At 39.1% G+C, this 24,467-nt stretch overlaps 2 protein-coding genes across 2 annotated transcripts; both read left to right on the forward strand.

Annotated features, from left to right (window-relative positions):
* The first annotated feature begins 364 nt into the window (after positions 1-364).
* LOC309709724 (uncharacterized protein) lies at positions 365-3,521 on the forward strand. The gene is made up of 4 exons (XM_082538506.1): positions 365-607; positions 1,149-1,389; positions 2,254-2,391; positions 3,090-3,521. Exons 1-4 carry the CDS (start codon positions 423-425, stop codon positions 3,357-3,359), a joined length of 834 nt encoding a protein of 277 aa, XP_082394632.1. The 5' UTR covers positions 365-422; the 3' UTR covers positions 3,360-3,521.
* Positions 3,522-6,336: 2,815 nt separating this feature from the next.
* LOC309709462 (uncharacterized protein) lies at positions 6,337-23,581 on the forward strand. Its single transcript, XM_082538079.1, has 16 exons — positions 6,337-6,445; positions 12,935-12,980; positions 13,532-13,684; positions 15,194-15,311; positions 15,787-15,965; positions 16,324-16,405; positions 16,760-16,883; positions 20,123-20,136; positions 20,247-20,328; positions 20,908-20,953; positions 21,142-21,294; positions 21,441-21,558; positions 22,167-22,345; positions 22,823-22,904; positions 23,225-23,361; positions 23,457-23,581. The coding sequence occupies exons 1-15, from the start codon at positions 6,371-6,373 to the stop codon at positions 23,349-23,351; spliced, it is 1,578 nt and encodes a 525-aa protein (XP_082394205.1). The 5' UTR covers positions 6,337-6,370; the 3' UTR covers positions 23,352-23,361; positions 23,457-23,581.
* Positions 23,582-24,467: the final 886 nt, after the last annotated feature.

Here is a 24,467-nt window from a genome sequence, read left to right on the forward strand (position 1 = left end):
ACTCCAAAAAAACAAGTTTCCTCCTTTTTAAAAAAATAAATAAACAAGAGCTAATTCTTGCAGGCTTGCTGAATCCAACTTCTGCAAATGAAACCGAGGTTACTGAATAATTGTAATAATGGTATTTTGTTTTTAAAATGGTAAACTGTGACTGTACTAAGATTCAGGGTGTGGATGCAGTTGTGAAAGTCTAAGAGATGATGAATAATTTTGCAACTGGAAAAAAGAGAAGAACAGAAAGTTCCAATGAAAACACACCTATTGGAAGGTCAAAAAGTCAAAAGTTGATTTATCTAAGAAATTATGCAAACTGGGTTTACGTCATAAACAGTGTAACATATAAGCCCAATTCTGCACGAGCCACAACACTTGCAGGTAGAAGTGAGCAGAGCAAAGGACTACAACATCAAGACAACATCAAGATGGACAGAGAAATTGCACTTGAAGCTTTGGGTGCAGTTTGCAATGCCCAGATCATTTCTGTTCAAAACCAAAGAGCAGGAGGTCACGCTGGAGTTTTCCAAAGAGCAAGCTTTCCTGGCTCAGCAGCACCAACGCTGACTATAAACAGTCTCATTTGTGCAATCGCAGATGGAGATCAAACCTGGTAAATATTGTAATATTATAAACTATTCTTAAGACTTGCGCTGATGTCATTCCTCAAAAAGGGAACGGGAAGAGTTCTCAAATTTTTTTTGTAGCAGTATATTATATTGGAGTAATGGTGCAACATGGTGGCACAGTGGTTAGCACTGTTGCCTCACAGCAAGAAGGTCAATTCCACCATTTGGGGTCCTTCTGTGTGCATGTTCTCCCCATGTTCTACTTTGGCTTCCTCCCACTATCCAAAGACCTGCAGTTAGTGGGCATAGGTTAACTGGAAACTCTAAATTGCCCTAAGGCAGCTGGGATAGGCTCCAGCACCCCCCTCCACAAAACACTGAAAAGGATAAGAGGATGGATGGGATATTATATTGAGATTCACAGTCAGGATGTAGTTTCTAAAGCTCAAAGAATTTTGACAACAATGTTGCAGTTTGGTTTGCAGAGAGCGAGAAAACATCCAGTGAAAGAGCAGCATTTCTTTTCTTTTGTTGATGGTCAGGTTTATTCAGACCCTAATCTCAGCTGTCTTTCTCAACTTGCAGCCCAGTGTCAAGAAACAACTTTGCCAGAATTCAACGTGTTCTGCAAGATGGAGGGCAATGTTCAGGCTCTGACACCTGTTTTCGAACTGCACTACAAGAAAGGTGTTTCATCATCGATGAGAGCGAATTCTTTGATCCAACATTTGACTACGATTTCTCTGGTCTCCAAGACACAGAGACCTATTACAGAGGCGGAGAGGTGTATGAACGACCAAGTGGTTGGTACCGTTTTGCCCTCAAGGTAAATTTGTCTTTGAATTGAGATCAGCATCAACCATTTTATTCATGCTCATTACTTAGAGTCTAAGCTGCTTTAATTGATCTTTAAGCCGGGCTGTAGAGCACAAATTCAATGACATCCCAGTAAAATACTTTTTGGGCTTCAGATATTTGCAATCATTAGAAAGTTGAAACTTCTGGTTCCCTGAATTTCCTTCCAGCTCATTTTCGAAACTAAACTAGAAGTTTATTAGTGTTCTCAACAATATTCTTCTTCATCAGTTTCTTGGAAATCAATAACTGCATTTAGTCCTCTCTTTTATGTCAAATACTAGGCCTTTTTTTTTTTAAACTACAGAAATAGAATTATAAGAAAACAATATAACAAATCATCTGTAAAGAATTTTCTGCAAAGATTTGGTCTCAACTCACACCTTAAAAAACTAATTTGACCTGATTGAATTAACTGTATGCAGTCTGTTACTTCCAGAGTGCTTTCCAGGTAGTGCACTGGAAATGAATTGACCTCAAAATAAAAATGTAGAGAGGTGAACAGTGTCAATGGAACTAGAACTGGGTTTGAAAAAGAATAGTTAAACAGTTATTTAGCATATTACATATCATATGTGTGTTATAAGCATAACTGGTACATCATGATGCTCTTAAGTTGTAGAAAATAAAAGACAGCCAAATATCTGACTCTCCCCATTCAAAGTAAGATCAATAGAATAGTTTGTCCCAAAGGTAAAGCACTTTGAAATGCTATATGTACAACATGCAGAAGCTCAGACTTTAATTGAAGATACAGTTTGCAGACATGAACTATGGACTGTCTGAAACAAATACAGGTCCAGATACACCTGCATCACCTCATATTTTGTCACAGGTCCTGAATAAGTATGATGGAAATACATGGCTGGGAACTCGGTACCGAAGCACTGCGTCAGTGCCAGGGGAGTGGCCTGTGTCCTACCATGGGACATCTAAGGAAGGAGCTGGGGGCATCATCGAAGGATTCTACAAGGTTTGATTATGTTATCATCACAACCCATTATTTTACCCAGTACAATTGCTTTACAGTAACATTTTATATGATGTATAATTGTGATATTTAATATTTTGAAATTGCATGGAATGCCACCAACTGTCCCACTTTATGTATATTCCTGGTCTCTTATTCCACATGCTGAGATGCTGAGACTGTGTCCCATGCAGCACTTCAGTTTTCTAAAGTCTGGATTTTATCCCAGGGTTGAGAAAAGAGTCAAAAAGAGAGTTGAATGGTTTTGTCACATGTCAAGTCACAAGCTATGAAAATCTCAGCACAACACAAAGAAAAGGAAATGCAGTAAATAGCAGTTATGTGACTGTGAGAGGACGCCTGCATGTCTAGGACCTCAGGAGCAAACTGTAGCTGTACTTATACTTGTTGAGCATTGTTGAGCAAAAGTGTTGAGAAGGCTTTTTCCTATGAATAATGTCAAAAACCTGTAAGCTGCAGGTTTTTGTATATTTATTTATTTATTGTTATTTATCTCTGTCAGAATATTTTTCCATAGCATGTCCATTGTTATGGCACATAAACGTATTTATGCCACACAAGAGCTGCTCACCCTTTAAGCCACTTCAGTGCTCTTTTTGTCCTATTTCCATATTAGGCCTGTATTTAATGTATCAGTATTTAATAATATAACATATATATATCTTACTTTTATTTAACAGCCAGGTCCAGGTCAGACCTATGGCAGAGGGATTTACTCTACCCCTTACGTCAATGAAGCTGTCTCTTATGCCAAAACCTTCACTTGTCAAAAGAATGGCAAGCAATACAAAGTGATTCTGCAAAATCGGATCAACCCAGAGTACAGGCAGAAACACAACAACGATAAGTACTGGCTGGTTCCCATCCCGTCTGTGTTCTCAGCTCAAGAAGAGCAGGCGATAGTAGAACAGGCCATCCGCCCTTATGGTCTTCTGTTGAAGGAGGTCTAAAAGAGCAAGAAAGGTCCCCCAAAAACCTGCAAACTTGACCTGAAGCACATCAACTAGAAGCACAACCTGTTGATGTCAGATTAAATGTGAAGATGAATGTGGGAAAATGATATCACTGCTGTTTGCATGTGTATGAAAAGATTAAACAAACCGCTTCAAACATCTGCGTCTGTGAATTGCTTGAACTGAAAACTATTTTTCTTGTTCATTTTTCAGTGTTCAATGTTGCATTCAGTTATGACTAAACCTGCTATATTTTCATTACTTTTTAGACTATAGTTGAAAAAAGCATTCAGACCTTTCAGAATGCATATTGAAGGGTGATGGGTTATTTCTTTTCCTCTGCTGAAAAGGTTTCCACTTAATAGATTTTCTTTAGAGGTTTCTTCCCGTTAAAGGGGAATTTTTCTTTCTTCGCCAGGTGCCTGCTTATAGGGCAGGGGTAGGCAGCTCCAGGCTTTGAGTGTCGGTGTCCTGCAGGTTTTAGATGTGTTCTTGATCCGACACAGCTGATTCAAATTGCTAAATGACCTCCTCAACATGTCTTGAAGTTCTCCAGAAGCCTGGTAATGAACTCATCATTTGATTCAGGTGTGTTGAACCAGGGTGAGATCAAAAACCCTCAGGACACCGGCACTCGAGGCCTGGAGCTGGACCCCCCTGTTTACAATACAACAAAAACCTTACAAGAAAAAGGGCATTGAGGTGACCTTTGACATCAACAAGCTTTTGAAATGATTCTGGTTAGATATTCTATTGCTGTTAGGTTCATTTACATCGGATAAGTTCCTGGAGGGGACCCAGCTTTCCAGCATGGCCCACAATATTCAATAGGGCAATAGGGATAGGTTTGTACGAAGGGACATGGGGGAAAAAAAACTCGGGATCTCGCAAAAGTTGTGCAAAAGTTGAATTCCAACAACGTCGGCAGCTACTTAGTTGTAATATTACTCTTTCTGGGTCACAAAATACACTTTTAAGATATTTTGAGGCGTGAATGTAGTTGTGTAAACGTCAGATATCTGCTCAGTTTACAAGACATCACATATTTGCAAAAGTGCTGCGACGTTTTCGGAGATGAAACTTTTGCGAGATCCCGAGTTAGTCCGTCTTAATTTTTTTTTCTCCCATGTCCCCTGCGGAGCTCCGTAGGTTTGAGGTCAGGGCTTTGGGAAAACTATTCCAGGAGGCTAATGTTAGCATTTTTATCCATTCCAAAAACCAGTTTTAATGTGTTATTTTTGGATCTTTGTCGAGTTGGAAAGCCCAACTGTGCTCAAGTTTCACTTGCCACTTTCTTTGATACAGAGTTGAAGAATTTGGAGGTAGTCCTTTCTTCATTATTCCACCCACTTTGTGCAATATACTGGTACCACTAGCAGCAAAACAAGCCAGAGTATGACAGTCCCACCACCTTGCTTAAAACGTCACCTTTACTTCTCCGAACATGCCTCTTTTCATTTGTCATTGTGTCTCCTGAAGAAATTTGGCTTGTTCATGTCAGTAATTTCAAGTTTCAGTTGAGCATGATGGTGTGGAATCTGGAGCAGGGGTTTTCTTACTTTGTCAGCACTCTCTCAATCCATGGTGATGTAAAACTTGTGTCTTTGTGGACATTGACACTAGTGTTCTGGCATTTTCCAGTTCATGGCAGGCTCTAACCTTGGTGGGTCTTGGGCATTAACTGAAAATCCTAACCATCATTTTTTTTTCTTTTTTTTTTTCTTTTTTCTTTTTATTAATGTCATAGCAAAGTGGTGATACAGCTGAATAACTCATAATTTCATACAACTGTTTGAACTAATCTTGAAATCTGCAGTTGTTTACAATTTGCTCTAAGGGACCTGGTCAACCTGTGTGATTCTGTAATGCTCCTTTTTAGATCTTCACTCAGTTCCTTGGATTTTCCCTCTGTTCCAAGTATTGGTCAGTCCACTGAGTGCTGTCAAACAAATCAATTTTATCCTGAGAAACTACCAGATGCAGTCAGTCATAACATTCAGCACTACTTATCAAAAGAGAAAGTCAGAAAGCCAGATAGTGAAACAGAGTCTGCCTTTCAAGTCAAGCTCAAAAATATGTAAAAACTTTAAAAACTGCTTACTGCACACATATATATATATATATACTGCTTAGTTACACACACACACACACACACACACACACACACACACACACACACACACACACACACACACGTGTATATATATAAAAATGTATAATTGTAATCCAGGCCCTATCTTTCAATGGCTGTTGAATATCCCAACCAGTTTCCCTAGAGAGGACAGATTTACTGTTTTAAGATTAAAAGAGTGAAACACCACAGGACACTGCAGGCAATTTGTCCTCATGGCATCTGTTGAAAGAGGTCAAGAAGAGCATGTAAGGTCACACGAAATGTAAAACCTTGACAAAATGTCCATTTGTAATCTGTGCAAAATACTTGATGCTGTAATGTCCATCTATCAGAAAATCACCCAGAGGTAGAACTTAAGATACATTTACATTTAAGCCACATGCTGAATTAACACAGAGGATGTCACTCTCCTGTATTCATTTTGTCTGTTATGTATTCAAAACAATTTGTTGAAAAAGGTGCAAATTTGCCCGATTTGGCTTTGAATTGTCTCCAAGACATAATCTGTCAGGCAGGCCAAGCTCCAACTGTAGTAAAGTTTTCATCCAAATCTGCCCATAATTTCTTTATGTATGTATGACATACATAAACAATCATGCCTGCTCTCATAAACAAACAGACAAACCAAACCACTTACAGCTGCTAAAATATTCAAACTCCCCAAAAACATTGATCAGGTGTTCTGGGGCAGCATTCTCACACAGCATTATGGGTATAGTTTTGATGCTGGTGGGAAAGGACAGGATGTTTTCAAGGCAACTTCCTCCTTATCTCCAAGTAAAGCAATGTCAATGAGTTTTTTTGCGAGTCAGCAGATATACTGAAGGGTATAAACAGGAGCTGCAGCAGGATCCAGGTGTTAACACTGTGTGACATGGCTTTCATGAAATGCACACTCAGTTTATTGATTCTCCTCGGAGCCTCTGTCCTCTGCTGGGCTGATGAGAAGGTGAGGATATCCTAAATATCGAACTTACAAATCCCACTTAATGCTACATTTACTCCATTTCATTAAGAGAATATTGCTCTCTTAATTCACTACATTTATCTGACAGCTTTGTTTAAATTCCAGATTCAAATTTTTCCAAGACATGATTGTGTTAGGTTAAATTATGCAACATTACACTGTGCATACAAGAGAAGAAAAGAATTGATCCAATGGTACCTTAAGAGGCGAATGTGATATCACTTGAAACCTCTGGTGATAACGAACCATTCATTTTTTTGCGCTTTGACTCATGTGATGAGTCACGTGATTAATAGTGGGTCAATGAGAATAACCCCAACTAGGGTTTAATTATCCGGGAATCTCCATCGATTGGTTGTAGAACTGAAGAAGCTTCTCAGATGAGAGATGAAACATCTTCAAGAAACTTAAAAAAGTCCAGTCACTTTTGTTTCCAAGCTCTTAAGACCTTCTTAAGTCTCGGAGCCAGAAGAGATGGTGGATTGTCAGGCCTTCTAGATTGCTGGTTTTCAAGCTGCAGTCATAGACTATACAGACACAAATACCTGCTAATTGATACTAAATAACAGACCTACAAAATACTCAAAAGTCACTCACCAAAGCAGGAAAACCTCATGTTGGGTAGCTGTGACCAGTGTTGGTCAAGTTACTTGAAAAAAGTAATCAGTAACTAATTACTGATTACTTCCCCAAAAAAGTAATCCCGTTACCTTACTGATTACTTATTTGCAAAATTAATTAATTACTTAGTTACTTAGTTACTTTTTAAAAACACGATTTACAACCTGAATAGGTGATAAAGTGATAGATCTTTCAGCCCAATTCTACTTTTTCTGCATAATCCATCATACAAAATGTAATCAAATGGAAAGGTCCCTTTTTAAAACTTGTTTTATTAGTTTTAATCTTTTAACTTTATGCATCAAGCAAAATTTTAATTATATGCAACATTCTCTGACTGGAAGAAATTAGTTTAACATTTAAACCTATTTTCTGCACATTCCAGCACATAAAATAAAATATTTTTTGTGTTTACACTCAGTCTTTCAAATAGATGCAAGTAAAACAGCAGAAAATAAATAAAGTCAAAGACTCAGCGGTCCTGTATGGAACGCCAGGACTGCCATAATGAATTAATTAAATACACCATTAAATAATTAATTAAATGTGGCAATAATTAATTAAAATTGGAATTAATTAATTAAATAAATAGTTATGATATATGTAATTAATTAATTATTGACACATTTAATTAATTATTTATGTATTTCACGTTTTAATTAATTATTGACACATTTAATTAATTAATTATTGACATATTTAATTAATTATTTATGTATTTCACATTTTAATTAATTATTGACACATTTAATTAATTATTGACACATTTAATTAATTATTTAATGATATATTTATTTATTTCATTTTGGCAGTCCTGACGCCTGGCTCTCATCATGAAATAATTTTATCTGTCAGCCTCACCCATCAAACTCAGGGGGCGGGGTTAACGCTGATCGAGTCAAAACCATTGCTTTGGCCTGGTGGCCATTGTTTCTAGCACACAACCGGCATGTGGAAGCTAACAGAACTGAGCTTTGAAAAACCCTGTTTGTGTGTTACCAAATACCGTTTTAATATTTTTTTAGCCGAGAATGTAGTGGTTTAATCTTCATGTGTCTGGTCGGTTTGTCAAGATACAGCCTCTTTGCAAAAGTGTTTCGATGATTTCGGAGATGTCGTCCCAGTCTCACGGCAAAGCGTGGGATAGACCCGCTCGCCTCGTAAGCAATCCCACCGACAAAGCGCAGGCCCCGGTACACAGCTGTAGTAACCCCGCTGACTTCTTTTACTGAGGTTATATTTATCGGTGTTTTATTTCCTGATGTTCTTATGTGTCCTACGTGTTTCAGTCGCCAATTCTGAATTATAACTAACATTAAAAACATGTTTGAGGAGAGAGAGCAAATAAATCTGTTTAACATCTGATCTTTGGGTTTTTGTTCAGTAATCAGAGTGACCTGTGTATAAACGCATAAAAGAGATAACGTTGGTGTTTCCGTCATGTAGTAACTGCTGGCTTTAACTGTACAAAGGTTGTTCGACACTATGAAACACATACAGACTTCATGATGTTCGGCTAATATTTTTATTGTGAATATTAATCATGCTGACCTCGCTCTGTACACCACGCAGCGAGGTCAGCATATCCACGATATCCTCAGCTCCATGAGTTAACACAAAGTTTCCCAGCTGACTATCTAACTGCCAACTATTCCAGAGACGTGAAAATATACAGCATAAAGAAAAGTGTAAGAGACTCAGCAGCAGATTAGAATAACAGTTTGTGGCGTGAATAAGACACGGCGGGACCACGGAACAACGTTCAGAGTCATCTTTATTTACATCTCACCACACCACAACACCCCCAAACCCCTCAGTCCCCGTGTTTTTAACTAGGCGGGCGTGATTAAGGATGCCGTGCAGGTGCGTCCGCCCTCCCTGCACGGCACCGCAGACCACGCCCCACCACATACCCCCATCGCCCGATTGAGGCCGGGGAGCCATCCGGCCGAACCTACTCCCCCACCGCCAGTGGGAGAGGGAATCAGCCCGGACAGCTGGCACCTCCAGGCCCCGGCCAAGCGACGGGGAGGTGCGAGTTCAGGCGGCCGCCCGCGAATCCAGCGGCGCAGGCAAAGCTGGTTCGGAAGTCGGACACGTGACAGGTGCACCCGGCGCGGCCGGCACAAGCGTGAGCCCCAGCTCACAGGTGGCTGGGCAGAGGTGTGGCGTGTACAGGCCTCTGGTGGTGGTGAGGCCGGTCTGGCGAGCACGGCGATCTCAAGCGTGGCGCCCGCCTCGCTCGCCAGTTCCACTCGAGCAAGCTCCCCTGGCACTGGGACCTCCAGCTCCTTGCGCGGCCCCTCCGTCACCGCTGTCGCTCCCTGCTGGAGCAGCCCATAGCGCGACTCCTCCGTCACTACTGCTCCCTCCGCCGCCACTCCCGGCTCGAGCAGCCCCTCGTGCAGCTCCTCTTTCTCCAACCGGCGCAGACCCTCGCGCACCTCGTCTGCCGCCTCCGGTTGGAGCGGCTCATCCACCACTCCCGGCAGGAGCAGCCCTTCACCTGGCTGTTCCCCCTCCTCCGGCAGGCGCAGATCCCCGCGCGCCTCGTCTGCCACCTCCGGCTGCTGAGGTGCCTCACGCGGCTCCTCCACCGCTTCACTGTCCTCGGGACACACCTGTGGGGGTGGCGCCCAGGCCCAGAGCAGCGCCGCCAGCTCCCCAATCCTTTCCAGGTGCCGCTCGGACTGGTCCTGCAGCTCTTCCTGCTGGCGACGCACCTCCGCCGCCTGCTCCCGCTGGGCGGCCGCCATTTCGGCCACCCTCTGGGCCAGCTCCTCCATTCCCTGGCTCCGATATGGACCCGCCGTGCTGCCTCCTGGGTTTCGGCACCAATGTGGCGTGAATAAGACACGGCGGGACCACGGAGCAACGTTCAGAGTCATCTTTATTTACATCTCACCACACCACAACACCCCCAAACCCCTCAGTCCCCGTGTTTTTAACTAGGCGGGCGTGATTAAGAATGCCGTGCAGGTGCGTCCGCCCTCCCTGCACTGCACCGCAGACCACGCCCCCACCACACAGTTATACATTTAATAAATCACCAAATGAATCCAAGAAACGAGCAAACCTGTTCCGACAATTTGAATTTGTATTCCCTCAGCTGCAGACTCGCTGCTGTTTAAATGTTTGAAAAGGAAGATTAGATATAAACAAACGTCAAACATAGACTCAGTCTGCCTTCACATTTGATATGAGGCCAGCACGTATAGTGGCCTCAGCAGGCTATTACTGAAATACACGTGCTATATCATAAACTATGATATAAACAGGGAGGTCCTATTAACATGTTTAGTTTTAAAGGACACCTTCCTGCCTTTAGTCTCATTCATGAGCAGTATTCGTTTTCTTCTAACATCCAGAAGTCTGCACAATGTGTTTCATAGTTTGTAACAAGCCTTTGACAGGTAAACATAACATGACCGAAAAAGCAAAAAAAAAAAAAAAAAAAAGAGAGAGAGAGAGAGAGTGTTGACATAAGAAGAGAAAATTATGGAGACAGACAAATGGTTCATTTATGTTTGATGTGTGTTTATTCCTCCCTAAATATCGTCGGTGAAGTTCGCCATGCACGTCAGATTTTCCTGCGCATTTTTATACCTCTGCCAACAGAGAGAGAAAAAAAATCACATTCTAACAGACAGCTGGTGCTTAGAATACAGTTGAATAACTATTAAAAAACAGATGATATTTAGATGATAGTTCAGTCTAACACATGTGCCAGTGAACCATTAAACGTCTGTGAAACTATGCAGTTATGAAACGTAACTTTAACCTCAGCCAAACCGATTTGCTCAGTTGTAAATAAAACAGCGAAGTAAACGTGACCCGACAGACAGAACCTGAGTGAATGAAGTCCAGCGTTTAACCACTGAGAGCTAAAACTCAGCTGAGGTTTGAAAGCTGTGTGCCGGTGATTGGACATCAGCCGCTGATGAAGCTGTTCGCCTATAAAGTGCTCTGTAAGGAAACAAGCTCCAGCAGCTCTGCGCTCGGGGAAAATACTATATTTACTTATCTTGTGCAGAAAAATGCGCTGACATTGCGTTATATCGAGCACCGGCTGCCCAGTTAAACTGTGACTATCACCAGGTAACGTAGGCGTGTTTCTTGAATTAGCAGCAGGTGTTAAACAGCTGACAGATGAGGAGGAGGATGCATGCAGGTAAACTGAGGGTCTGTTGAGCTGATCGCTGGTTTCGTGAGAAAAATGTCAGCTCGTTCTTTATGTTACAGAAGCACAGAGACACAAGACCAGGCGGAAAGAGACGATCGTTCGGTGAAAATGAGAATCTGCGAATGCAACATGTGGAACACGGAGAGTGGAATATGTAAACAAACCGGTTAATGTACCCCCTCGGTGCGCTCTGCATGCTAACTGTTAGCAGAGCTAGTGAAATCTCTGAAAACATCTGAGCACTTTTGCAAACATGTTCTATGTTGACAACCTGACCAGACATACGGCGCGACATTCGCGGCTAAAACACTGTTAAAAGTGTAGCTGGTGACAGAAAAACGGGGTATTTTAAAACTACACCACCACCATTGCTGCTTGTGATTTGATCTGCATTCTGGGATAACTGGCTGCCCCAAGTCTACACAAGCAATCGATTATCTAGGATCGACCTGTTTTGACTTACTTTGCACGGCAACCAATCAAATGTTAGAGAAGCTGCATGGGCAGCGTTAACCCCGCCCCCTGAGTTTGATGGGTGAGGCTGACAGATAAAATTATTTCATGACGAGAGCCAGGCGTCAGGACTGCCAAAATGAAATAAATAAATATATCATTAAATAATTAATTAAATGTGTCAATAATTAATTAAATGTGTCAATAATTAATTAAAATGTGAAATACATAAATAATTAATTAAATATGTCAATAATTAATTAATTAAATGTGTCAATAATTAATTAAAACGTGAAATACATAAATAATTAATTAAATGTGTCAATAATTAATTAATTACATATATCATAACTATTTATTTAATTAATTAATTCCAATTTTAATTAATTATTGCCACATTTAATTAATTATTTAATGGTGTATTTAATTAATTCATTATGGCAGTCCTGGCGTTCCATAGTCCTGTTGCTCTATTTTCATCTGTAAAGCAGGAGTAGGGTAGGCGGAGGTTTACCCTGGTGCAGGTGTGCCGCGGTCAGTGGAAGAATCCGCGAGTTTCTCTGTGAGTTTCCCATTACCTCTTAGCGCACTCGGTGCTTGTTTGGAAGTTTAGGGGTTTTTTTCGCTGTAAAAAGAAGTTTTCTTCCCACGCACAACGGACACTAATGTTTTTGTCACTTTTTATGGAATCAAACTCAAAGTAAGGTCAGTACTTCCACGCTTTAAACGCTGCAGGCTCATACTCTTTCCGCACTCGATATATTATCCATTGTTGATCTGCACACAGCGGTTGCCACAAACGTCGCACTCGTTTACGTCACTGTCATGAGACATTCTGCAAGAAAAATCACGGTTTTAGTAACGCAGTAACGCAGCGTTCCTACGGGAAAGTAACGGTAATCTAATTACCGTTTTTGCAATAGTAATCCCTTACTTTACTCGTTACTTGATAAAAGTAATCAGATTACAGTTACTGCCCATCTCTGGCCGTGACTGAGTGAATGATCCAAGAAAAATACTGACAAGCAATGAATGCAATGAATTTGCTGAACTGACATCTGCCAAGAATCATTCCTCAGATAACCACATTCACACATGAGTTTGTAAAACATGTAAAGACTTTATTTCATCTTTCTGGAAACAAATTTCAATTGAAAACCGAAGATTTTCCATGTAAATCCTCACTAATGAATGATGCCATCTGATTGAGCTAGGATCTGTCTGTCGCTGAGCTCCTGTGGAGGGCCAACAAGGATGTAGGTAAGATATTTATACTTCATTTACATATTACTTATACATATACATATTACTTCCGGCCTGTTATTTTATTTAGTTCAGACTCACTTTATGGTTCCAGATTTATTTTTGCTCCACTCTTCGTTCTGAGATTGAACATTGCTTGTGTGAATCCTGTATTTCTATTGTGAAATATCTCAGGAAAATATTACAGATTTGTTGTTAAAATCCAGACTCAAGGTTCTTCCAGATTTTTTGAGATTAATGATATATCAATAATAATATTTTATGAAACCACTGAGCTTAAGATGACAAAACTGCTGACCTTCAATGTTACGTAAATTTGGAGCATACATTTTGTAAAAGAAATAAGATCCTGTTGTAGTCCATTCACTGAGATTAAAATGAAGCAAAATTATCATTAGATACATTGATTATTTTCCATATGGCGGTGCAGTGGTTAGTACTGTCGCCTCAGAGCAAGAAGGTATTTTGCTCATTTGCACAACAGTACTTTGATATACTTTACCATACACTGATATATCATCAAATCACTCAGTGCTCTCATTTCACAGTGCACACAGCAGAGGAGCCCTTTATCATTGATGACATTGCTTATGAAAATGAGAATCAAAGGAATGCTGATCCTTGCACCTCCTCTGGCTGCATGTGGGGAAAATCCAGCGATGGAAACGTCTATGTCCCCTACGTCATCGCCTCTCATTACTGTAAGTAACTCAAGAATTATTAAGGCAGTTTTAAAATTGGAATAAAGCAGCTGATCAAATGAACTAATGGACTGTAAAATCAAAGTGAAACAAGCTCATAAAACAAAAAAAATCCCAAAACAGCACAGAAAACAAATCTGAATGAAATGAAGTGAATAGCTTAATAAATCAACTGTGATTTTTCTGTGTCCGGTCTTGTTTCACAAGTTAAACTTTGTGTTGTAGTTATACTCCGTTGGAGAATGAAAAAGGAATAAACCTGCGATTTGTACATCTTTATTTAATGCTTTGCCACAATTTTTGGCTTAACACTTAAAAAAAACAGCAACAACTACTTTAAATTCTACATAAAAACTAAAGACTTTATTTTGCAATAACTACAAACTGACAATGGAGCTCAAAGTTTAAACGACAAAAATGCTAAAAAACATTTGATTTTGATGAATCCTTATTGCATTTTCCATGTTACAGTTTTTTACAGACGCTAGGACACATTTCCCAATACTTAGGTCACTTTTGCAAAACACTTCACACAATCCTCCTAACTGACCGTCAGCTTGGCAAAGCAGTTCATTTCACATTCAAAATGCACTACAACTACCAAAACACTTCATTCAGGTCTCAAATAACCTCATTCTTCCAGAACACTAGCAAAGGTTGACAGCCGACAAACACACTTTGTCACCCACAAAACAATGACCTAAAAAACACTAACAACATGTAGCATTACACAGTGTTTTCTTGTGTAAAACAAGGACACATCTCTGTTTATAATTTCAATATATGTTACTGGAATGAATCAGACATCATGCAGAATTCGTTAATATTTGTTTATGTATTTTTATTTTTTTGCACTAAGTAATCCCAAAATACAAGAATTTGTATACACACCATCCACTGATACACATACAATAGTAATGCTAATCTACTCCATTTCTGGCTGGGTCCATGTTTACATCACAAAAAAACCTATTCAGCAGTTGTCTCCTTTTGTAATGAAATTGAAGGAGTAACATCTGTGTAGATGTTCATCTACAATGAGAATCAGCTGTGGCTGGTTAAACTGCATTTTTAGATTTAAAATATGTTTCAATAAAATATTGCTGTTGGATTTTGCTGTCTTTTTAAGTTTTGCATTATGTTATTGTTTTGGCCATAAGTTTAACAGTTTTGAAAACAGTATGTAAGCACATGCAAAATGTCCTGTCCGTACAAAGGTTTTTGGCAGTTGTTGTGTCTGAGTGAGAAGATAATTCATGAAATTTGAGAGATGTAGTCATTGAATGCATTTTGTGCCAAAACAATGATAACTGGTCCTCAGTTTAGCCCACATAGACTTCTGTTGTGCTCACTGTGTGAGGAGTTTTGCAAACGTGACCTAAGTATTGAGAAATGTGTCCTAGCGTCTGTAAAAAACTGTAATCAGTGTAGATTTCAAAGTATTTCTGTAATTACAGATACTGAGCAGATGACAGTAGGTGGAAATGTATTCTTCCCTCTGCTTCTCAGCTTCTCGTGAGCGCTCCATCATTGAGCGAGGTTTGCTGTCATTCCAAGACGTCTCCTGCATTCGCTTCGTCCCAAGAACCAACCAGAGAGACTACCTGAACATCCAGTCCATCAATGGGTGATAGTGTGTGTGTGTGTGTGTGTGTGTGTGTGTGTGTGTGTGTGTGTGTGTGTGTGTGTGGAAACTGTGCAGTCCTTGGAGGTTCTTAAACTGTTTATGCATTTTTAAAATCATACTGTGATGGCCCACACTCTGTGCTTCCTAGTCATTTGTTTTATTCTACAGAGTTAAATATCAGAGTTAATTTCAGTTTCCAATTTCAGCAAGAATTTAAAATCTTCTTTGGTATGACTTTTAATCACAATTAGAGTCATAGTTACATTAATTAATAAATAATAATTTACTTGACAGACATAGCCATTATATTTTATCATTTTAAATGACTGTGATAGTCTTTTATTAGTTAAAAGAAAACATTTTGTTTGTAGAACCTTATTATAGTTTCGTTTAGATAATTTGCTTTGCTTTGTAAGGGATGATAACAATACATTTTTCTTTTTTTCCTTTCTTTTTTCTTATTGTGTGAATGCAGGTGTTACTCCTATGTCGGTCGCCTTGGTTATGGCCAGGCAGTGTCTCTGGACCGTCAGGGTTGTCTCTACCATAACACCGTCCAGCACGAGCTGCTCCACGCCCTCGGTTTCAACCATGAGCAGTGTCGCTCTGACAGGGACCAGCACATCCGAATCCTGTGGGAGAACATCGCATCCGGTCTGATTTCTGTTTTTGGTGGCACTCTCTGGTCTCTTTGGGCTGTTGGTGTGTTTCGGGTTACAGTTTAGCTTTAAAATTATCTTCCATAATGAACAGCAACACAGCAGGACAGGATGCACTCAACTAGGGATCGAAGTGATTTTACAAAATTCGATAAGAAATAACTTAAATGTCATACTTTAAATTATAAAGTGAGGTAAGTGACAATAAAGTCATTAAATATATTATAAACTCAAATGTGTAAAATTATAAAACTAACCTTTTAACTATAGAGCAAACAGAGTTTGAGGCTCTAAATGCAAACATTAACTCTCATCAGCCTTTTCTGATGCATATGACACTTTCTCTCTCTCAGGTTGGGCGTATGCCTTTGACAAGATCAACACATTGAACCAGAACACCCCCTATGACTACAACTCAGTCATGCAGTACCACAGGTCTGGATCACTTTCATCAGACATCTGTTCATTCAGTTTTAAGTTTTAGTTCAGGTTTTTTTTTTTATTATTATTATTGTTTTTTGATAACTTTCTTTTTTGCTGTTTATGCAAAATTAATCAAGGGTTTTTCTGCACGCTGAAAAAAATGTAAGCACCTCTTACCAGCACGTAGTGATTCTGAATATAGAAAATATGAAGACATCATCCTCTTAATGAGAGCCAACTGACAAACTTTTACTTGCTCTTTTCTTTTTGTTTTTCCAATGAGAGCCACAGAGACCATTTCAGTTATAAAGCAATAGTTTCTCATTTTTTCTTGAATACAAACAAACCCGCTGTACATTATTCCAGGTATGCCTTCTCTGGCAACAACAAGCCCACCATGGAGCCCATTCCCAATCCCAATGTTGAATTTGGCACAGGAACTCAGATGAGCCAGAATGACATCACCAGACTGAACAGGCTGTACAAGTGTTAAACAGTAAGAAATGCAACATGAGTTTTGAATGTGCAACATGTTATAATTTAATTTAAGTAAATGAATAACTGAGATTTTCATTGTAATACAATGCTAAGGCAATGATTTGGTTACATTTATGCACAAATCTTGATGAAAGATCTGGGTTTCTGTATAAATCTGTACTTTGAGGTAGAGGAGCTTCATCACTATGGTTACAGTAATATAAACTGCATTTAGGTGATGAATAAAAATAATGGGGGGAAAAAGTTGCAACAGCCATTTATATTTCAACTACCGACTTTTTAACTCTTTAACTATGCTACCTGACTAGCACCAGAAGGCAGTGTGCTTTGAATATGAAGGAAGGAAACCATCGTAAGCTTTTTATCACTGTTGCAAGATGGTGACATTTAAATAACTTGCAATTTATTCACACACATTCACATTATAAAGCATCACAAAGGTGTCATAAAAAGGTGTTTTTTAGCAGCTAATGCTGCTAAATATAACTTGTGTGTTGGGCAACACATATTAAACCTTAGTTTCACACTTTCTTTCTTTTGTTTTCACAGGTGCTAATAGCAGTCCTGGAAATGTGGTGCCGTTCAGACATCAGAGCAGTTGTTTCCAAGACTGTTTTGTCACTCTTTCGTACAATTTAACACATTGAATTAAAAATAAATCATTGACCCGTTCACAGAATCTTTACTTTTTATGTACTATGCCAGCGGTTCATGAACTAAGAATTTCTTTCTGAAATCTGCTGATAAAAAATAAAGTTGTTAAATGGCAGAAGTTGTATAAATGACATTAAATGACAACTTACAGTGTAAAGAGCGTCCTGCAGTGAATTTTCAAACATGAGCTGGGTGAAATGGAAGAGAGCTTTTGAGCAAATTTACATAAATCATCATCCTCTCCCAGAAGCAGTTAACTTTTTTTGACCCAACAAGCACAAAATATACAATCATCTGAAGAAACTTTAAAAAAAAAGGAAAAATTAATCTTGTAGAAGCAAGTTTGACTTTTTAAACCCCAAATCTGCTTATTGAATTGATTTAAGGGCTACTTGCACGGCAAGATATGAACCCAGAACCTTCTTGCTGTGAGGCAACAGTGACACTGTCTTTGCTTTAATAAACTCCTGGGTTGTTTTGCCTGTATGTTTTGGGTCATTGTCCATCTCTGTTATGAAACACGGCACAATTATTTAATTTCATTCAGCTCAGTTTGAGCAGATAATAGGTCTCTGAATACCTCAGAATTCCTTCAGCTGCTTCTGTCTTGTGTCACATCATCAATAATAACAAGCATCCCAGTGCCACTGGCAGCTGTGGACGCTCAAGCCATCACAGTGCCGTGTTTTACAGATGATGTGGTTTGCTTTGGATCATGAGCTGTTCTGCACCTTCTCCATACTCTTGCTGTCATTCTGGTAGAGGTTGATCTTGCTTTCATCTCTACAAAGAATGTTTTTCCATTCTTTGATTTTCACCAAAGTCCAATCTAGTCCAATCTCCACTTACACAATACTCTTCTTTTGCAATCATCCACCACTGCCATCTTCTGTGTAGGTCCAGGGTTTCGTTTGTGTGAATGTGCCACCCTCAAATGAAAGCTGATAGTCTACACATTATGCCCATGTCCACTATGTAACTATAATTGGAATATGTTTAAGTAAATGGGTTAAAAAAACAACTTGTGTCAGTATTCAAATATATACATGGACCTAACTATATATTTCATTTTTACATTTCCCCTTAAAATATCACTGATGAGTTCTGTCACCAATGAGTGTTTTTGTACCCTCCCTGGGAAATCAAGCAGCTGAAACTCTAGGTAGCACACACATTTTGTGACACACTGAACAAAAACTGTTTGCTTGCAGATATTTGTTGAGCTGTTAGACACATGTTAAAATTAGCTGCCGCTTAAAGCATGTAATTTGTGGAAATGTCTGTAACATCTGGAAACGCCATTCCAGATGGTTCACTATGGAGAGAAGTTTGTCTCAAGAGGTTGAAAAATGTATATTAAAGACTTCACAAATTTTGACTACTCACAAATGTGTTCCAGTCTATACACAAATACCGCTCCAAAAATGTATAAAGAAAAATGCTTTTAAAAAATGGGTGAAAAGTTTTTATAACAATTACAATTTTTTTCCATTACAAATCTGCTTCATTTGTTAAATTTTAGACACCTTTTCCACTCCAGGAAAAATAAATTAAAGATGAAACTGACATCTCGGGTCATATAAATGTCTTGTACATTTTAAAAATTCAGAATTATTTTTTAAGTTGTTGTCTGTACTCGCAGGTTCCAGAAGAAATTTATAAAAAAGAAAGAAAAAAAAGAAAAAAAGGTGTTTTTCTCTAAAAACCATCCAGTTTAAATGAAAATGGTGCATCACAATCTATTACTTATGTTGCTATTGCAGTCTTGCAGTAACCTTGATTTTATAATACAGACTATGCAAGTTTTGGTGAAATGATCTGTTGCATTTCCAGGTATTTTGTTTATTTTATTTTATTTGAGCACTGTGAGGGGCATGTAAAGTCGCAGATTTGGGCATCCTCCTGAAGATTTTCAGAAACAATTTGTTCACACTCTCTTTGAGAAAGTGTCTGGAGTACAATGCAAAGAAATTCTCAGAGATTCTGTATCATGCTGCTTTAGGTTTTCTATCACCCCAATAAAGCTGCTGTGGTTTGTCTCGTGCATTTGGGTTCTCTCGCCAGCAAATCATGACATTACTCTTCTTTCCTCTTTTGAGTTTGCATGGATACAGATGTGAGAGTCAGAATGTAAAGTGATGATGATGATGATGATGAATTTGTCTGATATCAGAATAATTTTCCAACTTGTGTTTGGGGACGTTGGCTACCTAAGTGTGCATCCCTGGACTTTCATAGTTCCGATGTGCAAGATTTCTGCTCATGTTCAAAATTTTGTGGCTATTCCCAATAAATCCCACATATCTACAATGATTTCATTTCAGCTGTGTTGACTGAAAAGAAGAAAGGCGACACAAGACTGGTTAAGAAACAACCTTTGTACAAGTTTATGATGAACTGCTCTTATCAAGGGATCGTGGGGATATGCAACATGGCATCAAGGTGACATGTATTTATCTTGGGCTTTTCACTCCCCTCTTCTCCTCCAAAATGTCCATAAAAGGACTTTTTTGTTCCGGTGCAGTTGGCTTTATAAAGTGATGTTCAACCACATTGCATTATGATGCGTTTCTGTCACTTCAGGGATCGCTGTAAGTATCACCAATAAATTCTCCTTTGTTCTGCTTTAAGAATCCTCGTCTAAGCTGAATTTTGAAGAACTGGAATAACTGGGTAAATATGTTTTGTATCATTATTGCAGATATTTTGTTGACATGGTTGGGGTTAGGTGTGTTCTAGGCCTTGTGGCCCTTTTGGCAATCTCTGTCTGGGCTGAAAGTGAGGTAAGGAATTCTCTTTTTCTAGCACATCTTGACTGATTTGGTGGAATAAATGTGGAACAAATGTCATTTTTCTCTCTTTCTCTCTCCCTTTTGTCTGTCAATAACTCCTGGAAAATTCTGGAATCTGTAAGTTTACCATTGTTCTTTAGTTTTCTACTTTCAGACAATATTGCAGATTCCCACTTGATGTGCTTCTCCTCTGAAGTGCTTTCCTGACTTTGTTTTGCACAAAAAGCTAATTTTGGAACATGTTTGCTATATTTTTAAGACTGGTGATGCAATATATTAGAGTCACATGTATCACAATACAATGTATCACAACTGACGACTGTGGTTTTCAGTCACTTCCATTAAGAGCTCATTAAGATCACATCGTTTGGCCAGTATGAAAAGGAGGAATAATTGCTTGCATCTGACAAATTTACTGACAGTGAATCCATCCTTTAATTGTAAAATATTCTTTTTAAAAATAAAGTATAAAAACGTTTATCAAATAATTATTTACTTCTATGATCCTTGCTGGTAGATCATCAGTATGCCAACAGCACTTCTTCATTCCTTTTTGTGCAGGATGCTAAGGTTCTGTCAACTTCAGAGCGAATTGAGAGAGCCAACAGAGATATTGGTGAGAATTTTTAAAGCCATAAAAAAGTTTAACCCTCTTTTCTCCTCCCTGGCCTTTTCTCAGAATCTCAGTGTCTTTTGTGGTACTCGGATCCTTTGGACTATCACAAATATTTTAGATCTCAGTAAAAAGGGAGAATGATGTAAGAGTGAATCAGACAATTGAACTGATCAATGTGTTTGCTGCAGTCCGTTCTCCTGATGAACCCTACATAGTGGATGATATTGCATACGGCTCGGAGGCGGAGAGAAACGCTGACCCCTGCACCGCTTCTGGCTGCATGTGGCCCAAGTCCGCTGATGGACATGTCTACGTGCCCTACACCCTTTCCAGCGTGTACAGTAAGGAGTAAACTCATCTATGAATGCTATTCTCTGCACTTATCACCAGGAACATGGTGTGTTGCACTGCAGACATTTTTCCTGCAAAATATCACAGGATCCTGTTGGTCTAGTGGTGGATTAAAATGTGTTTTCCATTTTTCCAGCCTCTCGTGAGGTGGCAGTCATCGAGCGTGCTCTGCAGTCCTTCGGTTCTTTTTCTTGTATCCGTTTAATCAGACGCACAAACGAGAGAGACTACTTGAATATCCAGAGTCTTAATGGGTAAACATGAGCAAAGCACGTTCTTTCTTTGCCCAATCTGTCCAAGAAAACCTGTATTTAATTTTAATATGTTCACTAACGTCACTATTTTTTGTTCGTTTAAGGATTAGTTAAGGATTTCAGACTGTAGGTGTATAAACACTAAATGTAACTACTAAATCATGCAGCGGAGACTTTTGTTCGATTAATCCAGGCCAAAGTTTTTCACTTTCTCAACCAATCAGAACGAGTAAAAAAGAAAATATTCATAATGGCAAAGTTTACTGCAGTCCCCCAAAATTCCATTTCCATCCATACAAAATGTTTCCTATTGTTTAAAAATGGCTGTGCAACCACACTTTTCTGTGTATGAATTAATGAAGCACCACATTTCTGGAGTTGGTAGAACTCCAGAAATGGTAGTTGCACTGGATGGTGAAAAAACAAAGCAAAGAAATCTCACATAGAACAGGTTTTAGCAACATATTTAATACTTGCAGGATTGGTTAACTATTCCCTGTTGTGTTAACATGAAACATATTTCAAAAAAGTTTGTGCAGTTACAGATTTGAAAAAAAAGAAGACATTTTTGCAGCTTTTGTAACAAGATTTATTTTGTACCTTTGTAGGTGCTACTCCTACATCGGCCGTCTTTACTATGCGCAGGAACTGTCCCTGCAGCAATCAGGCTGTGTTTACTACGACACTGTCCAGCACGAGGTGCTCCACGCTCTGGGTTTCAATCACGAGCAGACACGTTCTGACCGCGACGAACACATCCGCGTTTTGTGGGAGAACATCACTCCGGGTTTGTCTGTTTTCACTTTTCACTATCCATGACAGCAATATAAATAGAATACAGAAAGAAAATAATTACTGGCACAAAATATAGGATTACTTGGGCATTTTGAAAAATGTGCTGATTGGCTTTTTGTTTAACCAAAGGTTGAATCCAAAGACAGCTACAGCTGTCACAGCTATTCTGTACTTCAGGCTTTGCTTAGCTTTGCACAAACAATGTCGACGGACAAGAAGCAAATTCATAATACCAATATGTCTGTCGATCATCATTATAACCCATTATAACCCACTTATTTCACGTGAGCAAAAACCAGTATTGGAATCGACGAGCACACAAACCTTCATAGTGCGTTATAAGAAAGCAAAATGCAATACATCATAAAATGCCGAACTATCTGAACACTCATAGAAATGTAGAGTGGACTAAAGCCACAGAAACAAGAAAAAGAATGAATAATGGAGCTCATGGTATTTCTGTCTCTAGGAATGGAGCACAACTTTGACAAAATCAACACTTTGAACCAGGGAACCCCCTATGACTATGGCTCTGTTATGCATTACCACAAGTAGGTATCAATACCAGCAGCTCCGTGTTACAGCTGTGGCTGCCGTCATCATGTTGGAAATTATGAAAGATGTTCAAACAGGTGTTAAAGTGCAATGAAAACTGAGTGAATGTGAATCAGAACTTTTCGTATTGTTCTCTCTTGTTTTTTTCTTTGAAATTGTGTATTTCTTAAATATTTTTGTACTCTCTATTTGATATTTTGTGGTTTATTCTGGCTTGGTAAAATTTCATAGTCAATTTGGCAAATACTTATTGTACAGTAGGCGTAATAGCTTTCAGTAACTTCCCTTGGGAAAAAAACACACCCTGTGTTTTCAGGTACGCCTTCTCCAAGAACAACCAGCCCACTTTGGTGGCTATCCCTAATTCCAATGTGGAGTTTGGATATGCCACTGAGATGAGTCAGATGGACATCCTCAGGCTCAACAGGCTGTATGGATGCTGAACAATCTCAGGTTATTATCCTAAGTTCATCGTATACTATTCCCCACACTGCATTGTTGAAAATGGAGTGAATTTCTCATAATAAATCTTAATGTTTTTCTATCAGACAGATGAGCAGCATGATGCAAACAATCCAACTCTTCTTTGAAAAATATCATCATCATCATTGAACAGTCACTTGATCAACAAAATAAACATTTTAAAATAATTCAATAAACCTCCAATAAAGCACCTCTGTGTGTGTGTTTTATCTTTAAGAGTGATTGTTTAAATCATGACATTTTATTTTGTCATTGCGTTCTTTGTGACTCTAGTTACTTTCCTTCCTTTGTGACCGTCTAGCCCGTTCATATTCGTTTCACTTGTTTCATTGGTTTTTACTGGTCTGATCAGTCTGTGTGGATATGGCCTCACTTCTCCCCTTTTCAGCTGTCACTTAGATTAGATTAGATTAGATAGAACTTTATTAATCCCTCGGGTGGGTTCCTCTGGGAAATTCGATTTCCAAAAAAGCACAGCACCGACAGAAGTTACAGAGTTACAGAATAGTATATATATATATACACACACACACACACACACATATATATAAATACAGAGACAATATAAATAAAATATATGAAGGGGATAAATAAAATAAATAGGAATAAAAAATAAAAATACAAGTGAATTGCACATTTCAAGTATTGAGGTCTATTGCACTGTTGACTATTTACAAAAGTATTGCACAAAAGGTATTGTACAGTGAGGTGAAGAGACACTACAGCTTAGTTGTTGCCCCCTCCTTTGTCCTCCTGTTTCCCCTCCCTCTCCCCTCCAGAGAGGAGTTAAACAGTCTGATGGCGTGTGGGACAAAGGAGTTTTGAAGTCTTTTAGTTCTTGTCTTGGGGAGAAGCAACCTGTCACTGAACAGACTCTTCTGGTTGTTAATGGCCGTGTGCAGAGGATGCCTGGCATTGTTCATAATGTCCATCAGTTTCTTTAATGTCCTTTTCTCTGCCACTGTCACCAGAGTGTCCAGCTTCATGCTGACCACAGAGCCAGCCTTCCTGATCAGTTTCTCCAGCCTGGATGAGTCCTTCTTTGCTGTGCTGCTCCCCCAGCACACCACAGCATA

The sequence above is a fragment of the Aulonocara stuartgranti genome (genome assembly GCF_965226115.1).
Source record: "Aulonocara stuartgranti genome assembly, chromosome: 7".
NCBI classification, from domain to species: domain Eukaryota; kingdom Metazoa; phylum Chordata; class Actinopteri; order Cichliformes; family Cichlidae; genus Aulonocara; species Aulonocara stuartgranti.

Coding starts and splice junctions, on each gene's coding strand:
- LOC309709724 (XM_082538506.1), top strand. CDS start 423: ATGGACAGAGAAATTGCACTTGAAGCTTTGGGTGCAGTTTGCAATGCC. Junction 1,390..2,253: donor GGTACCGTTTTGCCCTCAAG/GTAAATTTGTCT, acceptor ATTTTGTCACAG/GTCCTGAATAAGTATGATGG. Junction 2,392..3,089: donor TCATCGAAGGATTCTACAAG/GTTTGATTATGT, acceptor TTTATTTAACAG/CCAGGTCCAGGTCAGACCTA.
- LOC309709462 (XM_082538079.1), top strand. CDS start 6,371: ATGGCTTTCATGAAATGCACACTCAGTTTATTGATTCTCCTCGGAGCC. Junction 15,312..15,786: donor AACATCCAGTCCATCAATGG/GTGATAGTGTGT, acceptor GTGTGAATGCAG/GTGTTACTCCTATGTCGGTC. Junction 21,295..21,440: donor CACCCTTTCCAGCGTGTACA/GTAAGGAGTAAA, acceptor CCATTTTTCCAG/CCTCTCGTGAGGTGGCAGTC.